At 35.6% G+C, this 11,603-nt stretch overlaps 1 protein-coding gene across 5 annotated transcripts in view; it reads right to left on the minus strand.

Moving 5' to 3' along the window:
- The window catches only part of LOC115211043 (dipeptidyl peptidase 4), a 591,943-nt gene that overhangs the window by 171,438 nt on the left and 408,902 nt on the right, over nucleotides 1-11,603 (minus strand). Inside the window, exon 1 of one of the 5 annotated variants that reach the window (XM_029779914.2) lies at nucleotides 11,024-11,570. The exons of 3 other annotated variants lie outside the window; for them this stretch is intronic. In XM_029779914.2, coding sequence (XP_029635774.1) covers nucleotides 11,024-11,044 — 21 coding nt within the window. In that variant the 5' untranslated portion in view covers nucleotides 11,045-11,570. Of the gene's footprint in view, nucleotides 1-11,014; nucleotides 11,571-11,603 lie in introns of those variants that run through there. One more of the 5 variants, XM_029779913.2, reaches the window with a different exon arrangement.

Raw genomic sequence — 11,603 nt, forward strand, 5'->3', positions numbered from 1 at the left:
ATTAATAGGTTAATATCATTAATTTCTCTAACTGCTAATATTCTATCTCCAACACCTTCATACTGCCAACACTTCTAAAATCAGGCTAATCCTCATAATAACATGGGAGCTGCAGAATTGCAAAGAGAATTCAGAAAGCACAGAGATATAATGTCCAACACAATTTATCTCTCGAGATTGGAGTAATGCTATATATACTTTCTTGTTTAGTTCTTTGTGTTATTACAAAATTATAAACATACCTGCAACATCTGCACACTGTATACTCAGTGTATGATATTGTTTATATTCTTGTTGTGACATTGCATACGTTTTGCATGCTTTCACGTGGTCAATACAATCGATGTAAGAAACAGTTTTTGATGGTGTGCAGCTGAAACAATGTTAATTACGACACCAGTTATAACAGGCGGCTGGAAAAATCTAAACCTACTTATCGATGAGAGCATAGACGCACAACTGCAAAAAAACTTAACAGAGAGCTGCGATTGAAAAGTTCACCTGTGCGTGTATTTTGTTTAATGTACCAAAAGCAAGTCAAAACCGACTGGGAAAAGGTTTACCACTACTATGCCGCCTACACCTCGAAGGATGAGGAATTTGATGATATAAAGCAGAGGACTGGAAGTTAATTCTAACAGGTAAAGTTCAACTTAGAGCATTGAAATCAAGATAAGATTTAAATCAGGTAACAAAATAAGTAAATAAAATAAGATAAAGCTAAAAAAAAAATAACAAAATAAATAAAATTCCGTATGAACGACATCAATGACTTTAGAACTAAACTGCACTTAGACTCCATTTCTAAAAATACATGAACAAAGCGCTTTATCCTATAAATTATTCTCTATATTTCCTGCTTTCTCTTGGAAATATAATAAAAAAGATAAAGAAGTGGGAACGTGAAGAGAAAGGAAACTGGAAAAATATCAAAGCAAGAGAGAGAGCGAGAGAGAGAGGGGAAGGGAGGGAGAGAGCGAGAGAAGAGAAAGAGAGGGGGAGCAAGTCAATAAAATAGATAGCATCAGAGGGAAGAATGTGGAAAGTGATAGATAGATAGATAGATAACGTTATATGTAAATTATTTTGGTAGAATATTACTAATCACAGTTGAATAACTGAGTATTCGCCGGACATTATTAAAGTTAGAGCCTCGGGAGAGAAAACGTTCAGCGGTTCTTTATCTTCTGAGTTCAAATCCCATCGAAGACAGTTTTGCTTTTCGTTTTTGCGGGTGAGAAGGGAGTCGAGAAAATTAATGTTTACTTTAATACCCGGCTACCAAAACAAAACAAAAAGCAAGTGTAATAGGTGTAAAAAATGTGTATTAAACAAATATGAAAACAAAAAATTGCGCCAACGAACCGGGGAGAAGACTTTCGGAAAATCCACAAGATCCGATGGATCTTTTTGAGATCCGATCTGATTTTTTACCTGATAACTTTTAGGAAAATGTATATCGTGATAAACTTTTATATAAATTCCTTTCAAATGGCATAGATTACGATCATAAAGAAATTTGTGGGGAAAATGTTTTCCGAGGGGGTGGGATGAGGACTTTCGAAGAGAAAGAAATTCATAAATTATTTTTTTGCTTGAGTGTAATGGAAAAAAGTTTGAAAAGAAAATTAGCTTCATTTATTTTTCGTTTGAGTAATAGCAAAAGGTTTTAAAAAAGATCCCAACGGTGGAGATGTGCTAAAAACAACAGCTAAATCGCTCTCAGCATTTTTTTCCAAAGTGAAACTATATTCAACACCGTATTAATGAATTTGTTTCTCTCACCATGATACATGGGATCTTTTTTAAAAACCTTTTTCTATTACTCAAATGAAAAATAAATGAATCTAACATTTTTGGCACTATTACATCTTTTTTTTTTGTGGCCAGGTGTTAAAGTAAACATTAACCAAACTAAGCATCAGTCAAGTACTGGAGTTGATGGTGTTTACTAATGAATCTCCTCAAAATTACTGGCATTGTGCCTAAATTAGAAATGCCTATTTTATAATAAAATTATACAGTAACAAGGCATGTATGTGTGTAAGTTATGAATTAAATCATAACCTATAGAAATATAGATATACATATGTTGTGGTTTCCATATACATCTAGATCTCCATATACGCATCTCTCTCTCTATCTATCTATCTATATATCAATATATATATATATATACACACACACTCACTCACTCACATACAATTGCGTATTTAAGTTCTGTTATGCATTGATGAAGGAAAAGATAAGGGAACGAAAGGAACTTGTTGAATGAACATTCTCAGCTCATCTAGTTCACATTATTGACAATATTTGTTTTAGAAACAAATGCGATAAGGTTTAGGGAAGGGAAAAATATTGCCGCAGCCTATCATTTACTTTCAGTTCGCGTTGAACGATAAAAAATACTTATAAAACCATACTTTCAAGCATAGCAACTCATTTTATTTGATTAAGTAATGATATAAAAGTAAGAAGTCACTGTAGAATAATATTTTCAATGAACTATAGTAAATAGGTATCACATCCTTTCTTTGAGTGTTTAGATTAGGCTAATGTAATTGGAATGTCACTTTTTGTTATAGTGAAACCATCTAGATTTTCGTATTATTACGTGTATCTGGGCCAATGGAGTGACGATAATGCATATTCTATTAGGTATTTTATTCTTTAGCTTCACACCACTTTCTGACCGAGCAGACGTTTTTCTGACCGTAAATATATGCAATTTTGTGTTGCTGGGATAACAGTTCTCAAATGATGAATCGCAAAAGGTATCCAAGTATGTCATAGATTTTTAACCCTTCAGCATACTGATTACTCTGTCAGATGTAATGCTTGTTTATTCACATAGGTTTGAATCAATCATACATATTCTCGTAGCTTTGAAATTTTGACGATTGCTTGTTTAGTTTTAGAGTGGCATTGCGGAGTAGGTACTGGAGGTTAGATATGGTCAGTTTGAACATAAACAGGTAGAATACTTGTGTCAGATATGGCCGGTTTAACTACTAAAGGGTTAAAAATACAATTTTAAGAGTTTAGAAAATTCATACTAATGCTGAAAGAATGTGTAATTTATAATTTTGTTATCGTTTCTTTTATCTTTTATCTTTTATTTATTTCAGTCATTGGACTGTGGCCATGCTGGAACTGCGCTTTGAAGGGTTTAATCGAACAAATCGACACCAGTACTTATTCCATCGGTCGGTTTTACTGAAGTTTTAGGTTACGGGTACGTAAATAAATCAACAATTGTCAAAAAGGGGAGGGAGACAAACACAAAAACAAACATATACGACGGTCTCGTCTTACAAATCCACTCACAAAGGTTTGGCTGGTTTGAGGCTATAGTAGGCGACACTTGCCCAAGGTGCTACACTGTAGGACTGAACCCGAAATCATGTGATTAGGAACAGGGTTGGTTTTAAGTCAATTAGACAGGTTTGTTCAAATAGCGTCCCACACACACTCGAGCGGCGGACGCTGTGACGAATTTTATGATTGCGGCTAATGGTGCAGCCTCAAGCCCTCAACGCTTTTTGGCTGGGATTAGCGTATTACACAAAACGTAAAACATCAATCTTCAGCTTTTGTAGAGTAGCGCCGGCCCTGGTTGGGAAGCAAGCCTCTTGCCACACAGCCATGCCTGTGCCTATACACAGATTTGATTAAAGAAAAGGTAAGCAATGGTTTTTCTATATTCTTAACTTTAAAACATTCTTAACTTTCTATGTGAAGTAGGCCAGTAATTTCTCATTTGCACCCGCCACATGAGTATCACGAAGTGAGAAAAAGAAAAATGAAAAAGAACTCTAAAATTTTAGGAATGCCCCGACTAATGCGCTCTTTATTCTTAAAACTGTAGGGTGACTTAAGCAATTCAGTGGTTATTTATTGTAGGTTGAGTACAGTGGATAGGCTCCTTCATCTGTTTGTCTTATGTTTTGTGCAGAGTTCTGAGTTCAAGTCTGGTAGAATCGATTTTTATCAATCTTTCTGGTCATCCTGTTAGTATTTATAAAAGAAATACCAACATCTCTTCGCCGAAGTCGAGATCTTGTGATATGATACGTCACGATACGATATCACAAGTGGCGAAACAGACAAATGAAGATTACAACACCTTAGGTCTTGTGAATCTGCTGAATAATAAAAGCACACACACACACATATCCCTTGTACATCAAAATCGATCAGAGATCACCATTACGATCATCATATCATCAATGCAGATTTTAGAGGTGAAAATTCAGAAAAGTGAAACTAACTGAAAAATAAAGGATAATTCAGCATCTTTAATTTTACAAATTAACAATTAGATATACTAGCCAACATTAATTAAAATGTTGTAAGGTGTATTTATCAACCATATGGTATAATGATAAACACTGACCGCCACAAAATTTATGCCGTCTTCAGCTTATTGGCTAGATGCCAATACAAATAATTGTTTGTTAAACCCAGATCATGTCCGGCCGAACAAGCCTATGATGAGAGCTGGATTAATCATTAAACAAAACCAGCAGCATGTGCTTACAGCACAGAAAGAATGGTGGGGAAGCACAGAATGTTTTCCAGTATTAGATTTACCATGTTGGAAATGGTAAATTATAACTTTCTTTTAATGTATAAAAAAGTGCTGTATGCCTTAGTTATAAGCAAATAATTTGCATATATTACTGTTATTTAACGTTAAATAGAATTAAAGAAAAGCAAATTCATAGCATTGGATATTCATTTAAGTGAGATCACAAGAATCCTGTGTGTATGCAAGCTGCTGGTATGTAATAGAACAGCCAACTGTTTTTGATAAATCGTGGATGGAAGAACTGGTAGATAAATAAACACCAGGTGCAGGTATGACTGTGTGGTTAGAAGCTTGCTTCCCAACCACATGGTTCCAGGTTCAGTCCTACTGCATGGCACTTTGGGCAACTGTCTTCTACTATAGCCTCGGTCTGATCAAAGCTTTGTGAGTGGATTTGGTAGGCGGAAACTAAAAGAAGCCCATTGTATATATGTGTGTGTGTATCTAGTAACTGAAGATTTTGTTGTCTGTGGAATGTCTGATTCTACCATCTTAAGAATCCTTGCTTTATCAGATAGCTCTTATAGTGACAGTGCTTTATCAGTTTACACGTTTCACTTTTGCATTTGATTTATGAAAAGCACCACTTCAAGCCATTATTCAGTACACCTTGTCATTATTCACTTTGTTCTGATCCAAAATCTGTTCATATTAGCTGTGATACTCAATTTAGAAAACTGAACTTGGGGAATTTTTTAAGCTGGAATGTTTATATGGCTAAAAATGGATTCCTTGCCATTCATCATCAAAAGAACAAAATTAATGATACAGTGGAGTGATATGGTAAACCACACAGTTACATCAGACACAAACAACTACAATTACTTTAATGAATAGATCATGGCCTTCTAGAACTTTAAAGTTGCAATAATCTCAAATCATAATGTTTTCCCAATACTGGAAAATAAAGTCTCAAGTGCCCCCACTTCTCTTGATGGTCTAAACACAGACTAATACTTTTTAATGATCAATTAAGGTCTGCATATCAGAGTGGAAACTGAATATATATAAAAATTCATAAATTTAAAATAAGCATATTCTTATTGAAGGTAGACTTGTCTTTATGTTTTTTGTTGTTTAATCTATAGGCAATTGACATTCTTTAAGAGTAAGCAATAATGGGAAAATTAGATCCATAATCATGACAAAAACCTGTGTATAGATATTAACAATGAATAACCGGGCATTTACAACACTACCATATCATATACTGTATACAGTTTTGATATCTATAAACTGTACCAGTACATGTCATTCTTACTAGCTTCATCAGTCCTTAGTAGCCCAATAAAGTTTTCCACCACTTGTATGGACATGTGATACATATGGATGAGAATAACTGTGTAAAGAAGTGCTGAGCACTAAATGTGAATGGAGTTTAGTAGAAGAGGGAAACCCAGGTAGATATGGTGAAAGATAATATGAGGACATTGAACCTCAGAGATGATGATAAGGGATTGGGAAGACCAGTGCATGAGATTCTTGAGAAAACCTGCCCAAAGCAGCAAAACTAATTTTTGAAAGTGTTGTGTGTTTGTATGTATGAGTGTATGTATGTATGTATGTATTCATACATACATGCACTCATACATACATACATACATACAGGGTGCGATGGGTAAATTGTCGCCATTTTAGATTTTTAATTTTACGCATGTGTATGGTTTGTTTTTGATTTTGTCGGCTACACATTATAGTAGGGTCAGTTGGGAAAAACAGCACCATGACACGATTCACTTGCCAGAAATTTGGAAATGACATGCTGTGCTGATTGGCATTCATGCCAGAATCTCCATTACAAACATATCAGAGTGTTTGAGTCTCAATCTGAGGACAGTGCTAAGGATTTGGAAAGGGTTGGATGAGTCTGATGGTGATTACAAAGGTACAGCAGTTCGGAAAACTCACTCCAATCGTTCTAATAAGAAAAGAACTCCTGAATTTGTGGGTAAGATTGAGCCTATGATTGACAACAATCCCTCCAAGTCAATCAGTCCATTACTAGGGACATGGGAGTGTCTGAGTTTCTTATCAAGCAGGTATTGCATGAAAACATTCGGTATTCCTCATTCAAGATGAGAAAGGGCCAATTTTTATCTCAAACCATCAAAGACAAGAGGAAAAACTGTGCTATGAAACTTTTGAATAAACTCAAGCATCCCTCCAACTGAACATGCTTTGGTTTTTCTCAGATGAGAAAAATTTCTGCCAGGGTCAGATGGTGAACACACAGAACAACTGTTGGCCTGCCATGTCCCCAAAATATGTACCAAGAGTGATAAAAATCAAACATCCAGTCTACATCATGGTGTTTGGAGTGATCACTAGTGATGGTGATGTTATGCTTTCATTCGTCTTCACACACGGCCTCAGACATAGAACGGAGGCCTACATCAAGTGCCTGGAGGAGGTAGTGCTGTCCTAGGTCAAGAAGGTGGCTGCTGGAAGACCCTATGTCTGGCAACAGGACTCTGCACCATACCACACAAGCAGGAGAACCCAGTCATGGTTGCCAGACAATTTCTGCGACCACATCACCCATAACATCTGGCCACCTAACTTCCCAGACTGCAATCCCCTTGTTTATTATGTGTGGGGTGCAGATGAGTGAGAGCCCAACAAAATTCCTTGTAACACCAAAGATGAACTGAAGGCAAGGATTCTGGCAGCATTAACCAACTTAAACAAGGAGACCATCCAGAAGAGTTGCAGGAGATTCTGGAGTCGTCTGGAGGCCGTGGTTGAAACCAATGACGATTTTATTGAATAAATTTACTCTTTAGTATTTCAAGATATTTTTATGTAATTTTGGTAAATATATCTGTTAAATGAGATGTCAGTGTTATTTTCATTTTTGCGTAATTTAGATGGCAGTTTATTCATCGCATCCTGTATATATGTATGAATGAATGAGTGTATTTGTACAAACACACACACACATAACTGGGCCCTTTGCCCAATTTCTCTTTCAAGACACACCCACCTCCTTTCATCTCTCTAACTGCAGCTTTTCTTTGAGACAGTAATCTTTCTCACAACTGGGAACCATAGTGTCCTCTACCCACAGTTTATCTTGACACCATCCTCTCCTGAGCTGTCAAATCATTTTACCTTCTCCAATACTGTATACCTCTCTCACTCACTCCATACCCTATGCATAGTAACTACCATTTCCCCACACATATGCTTGCAATGTACCCAACCACTTGTCTTCTGTCTGTCTGTTTCATCTCTCTCTCTCTCATCCTTCCTCTGTTTACTGTATCATCATTACTATTTTTGCAACTCTCAGTTCCACACTTCATTGGTCAGACTTAACCCTTATCCACCTTCAGCTCTATCCAATCTCTACAGTTGTCACCTACTTCCCTTACTCATATCATTCATTTAACACTTCATTCGTTATATTCACCCCCTCACCATCTCTCCCATGCACACTTGCAACATCTACTCACCCACAATCCCATTTCTTCTGGACCCATTTACTTCTACTCACCTTGTACACTGAAGATCTACACAGACATATCTTCATCTCTATTATATTTCTTGACTGCTCCACCCAATCACCTCTCCTTCTCTTCCAAAATGTAACTAGCCATGTAGCCCCTCTACAGCAAGAAACCTGTTCTGATCTTATTTCTTCATCTCCTAGCATAAACCTACCTCTCAGTGGGTTCGTAGTCCTGTAAGCTGCATGGCAACCTCACTAGTGCTGGTGCTATGAGAAAAAGCACACAGTACATGCTGTAAAGTGGTTGGCATTATTAAAGGCTTCAAGCTGTAGAAATCATGATGCAGGCTTTAGGCCCATCAGATTTTGTCAAACTGTCTGACCCATGCTTGCATGGAACATGGATGTTAAATGATGATGATATACGTATAAATGATATGCATGTGTGTGTGGGATTTAGGAAAAATATATTTTCTTTTTTTGGTCTGATGAATAGCTAATAGGAGATCTCTTAGATGTTTTTCCTTATGTATCCCTATATAACTCCTACTGGTAAAAAAAAAACGTATTTAATACAGAATAAATATCAAAAGAATTTTCCCAGTTTTTTCGTTTTAATATATAATTACTCAGCAATAAATATCTACCAGTATTTTTAACTCTCATATAAGTCATATCATCTACAAATATACTTTGGAGAACTGAAATATGCAGATGTGTTTCATGAGGATACAACTTGGATTATAACCCTATCTGCACACTATAAATATACATGTGTTAGTATAACATTTGTATTGTTAGCATGCCAGGCGAAATGCTTAGCATCATGTCATCTATCGTTATGTTCTGGGTTCCAGTTCTGCCAAGGTTGATTTGGTCTTTCAAACTTTAAAAATGAAATAATTACCAGTTGAAGACTGGGATTGATATAATCAACTAGTTCTGCCTCACATTCCAAAATTGGTGGCTTTGTGCCAAAAACTGAAACCAATATTATGTGTGTGTGTGTATACATATATATATATGCGAGGGGGTGTTGAAAAGTTCCTGGTTTTGTATAAAAGAAAATACAGGAATATCAGTGAATTATGATTTTATCCAACATATTTCACTTTCAGATTCACACATTTATTGCAGTAGTCTTTCTGTTTTTCTAAGTCCTGTAAAGGAACTCGGAAAGGTTGGGCCTCCAACTAAGCCTTTCATGAAACTCTTAAAGCTAGGTACTTTTGAGCACCCCTTTGGATATATATATATGGGGCTGGAATTAGACATGGTGGGGCCTCTGGACCAAATTGTAGGGAGACCCCTACAATTTTGCATATGTAATTTGCTACTGTTTAGATGTCTAAGGTCAATCATATTGTGCATGTCAAAGGTAATAAACAAATTTGTTTTCCTCAACCAAGACTATAAACTATAAGAATATGTATGGCTAAAAAAACAATGTTAATAATCTAAACACAAAGAATATTTATAATTTCATATCAATTTTGTATTTTTCAAATAAAATTTTTAATAGGTATTCTATGATTTTAATGGCTGCCAGCACTTTGATAGTTTCTGACATATTGCCTTGTTCATTTATTTGGATTACAGTGCTGTTGACAGCAGAAGAAAATAAGTGCTAAGTATTTAAAAAAAAAAAAACAATACTAAAAAAGGAGCTACTCCAAAACAGCAAGAGAGCTCCATTAAATCGAGGAGCCCCAAACAGTTTGAAACTTAAAAGGGACTTGGTGGATTCAGAGGGACTCAGTTAAATTTAACGACCTTTTTAAATCTAAAAGGGCCTAATAGATCAAAAGAAGGCTTATTTTTTTTAAAAGAACTCTACAGAATTAAAAAAAAAATCAACTAAGTAAAAAAAGAAGATTATAATTTATTTATGTTTGATGTACATATATTTAAAAATTTTTAACTCTAGGGTTTAGGCTCCTCTGAGTTAAAAGGGTCCTTGGCCATGACCCATATATGCCCTTACATAAATGCAGCCCTGTATACATTCCTAATACATATATACATATACAGTTAGGAAATTTGCCTCTTAGTCATGGGGTTCTATGTTTGGCCCCACTGTGTGATGCTCTGGGCAAGTGCAGACCAAAGCAATGTAAGTAGATTTGGTAAACAGAAAATGAAAGAAGCACTTATCTTCCAGCCATAATCTAGTTAATATTTTTTGATCTTTTTAAAATACATTTATTTTTGGATGGAATGCTGTTTTCTTTTCCTTCTATGCACATTCAAATTTAATCTGAGCGCCCTGTGTGTGTGTGTATATATATATATATATATATATATATATGTATACACATACATTTACGGATCGGATGCAGAACGTGTTTGTGCATGCCTCAATTTCTTGACATTAATTTCTTGATATATTTGTAAACTAGTATCTCCGTCATACAAGTGGTTTCTCTCGCTTCCAATTTTCCATGTGAACACGTCCAGCCATGTGAAAATATTACCTTGCTTGGAAACAGGTGAGGAATGGCAACAGGAAGTGCATCAGGCCGTAGAAAATTTTCCTCAACGAATTCTGTCTCATCCCATAAAAGCATGGAAAATTAGACGTTAAAATGACGACGACGATAATGATACACATACACACATATACATACATTCATGCGTATATACATATATTCGCACATACATACATATTTATACACAAATGCACATAAGCATAAGCATATTTATATAGAAAACTATATATACATATATCTACACACATGCAAGAAAAAGAATATAAGTATGTATATTGAGATAACGTTAGACATAAAAATATAGACAAAAATAATCGACATGTAACCACGCATGTATATACATAAATATGTCTGTGTGTTTACGTATAAATATGTATGTGTATATGTATACAAATGTGTGCGCGCGTATATATATATATACATATATATATGCGCGCATCTTTGGTGTAAAAATGCAGAGGGTGAATAAATGATAACACGAACATTACTCACGTCACTCTCCGCATAACTCATGTTGGAAAATACTCAAAACGTAAAAATAAGGGAAGAAAATTTAAATACACTCTATAGGTTGAGTGTTGGCTTCCACCTTAACCCCTCTCTCCATGAGTTTGGTAGAAATGCGGGTGGTTGCGGCGGCTGCGGTGAAGGTAGTGGTGTGTAACAGACCTTTCTTCCACCTGTATAGATGCACACACACGCATACATATATATATGTAAATAGTTCACAAATATGTATGTGTGTATGTATGTATGTATATATGTATGTATGTATGTATGTATATATGTATGTATTCCTTGTTTCACTCTCTGTTTCGAATGAGCCTACGACACCTTCGCCCACGTCGTATCAATCTCTAATGTCGACGGCGGCTGGGTTCGTAACTTTTTCGTTTGCTGTGATTTTACCTTCACTCACTTACAACGAAAGCTAGTAGCACTTTTCCCCCCTTATGTTTTCGTTACTGTTGCAGTTGATACTCTAATACTCTTTTTGTTGATGCGAAGGTTTCTAGCGTAAATGGATTGAATGAGATAGACTGAAAACGCACACAGATATATAGATAGATTG

This window comes from Octopus sinensis, linkage group LG4, assembly GCF_006345805.1.
Source record: "Octopus sinensis linkage group LG4, ASM634580v1, whole genome shotgun sequence".
Classification (NCBI taxonomy): domain Eukaryota; kingdom Metazoa; phylum Mollusca; class Cephalopoda; order Octopoda; family Octopodidae; genus Octopus; species Octopus sinensis.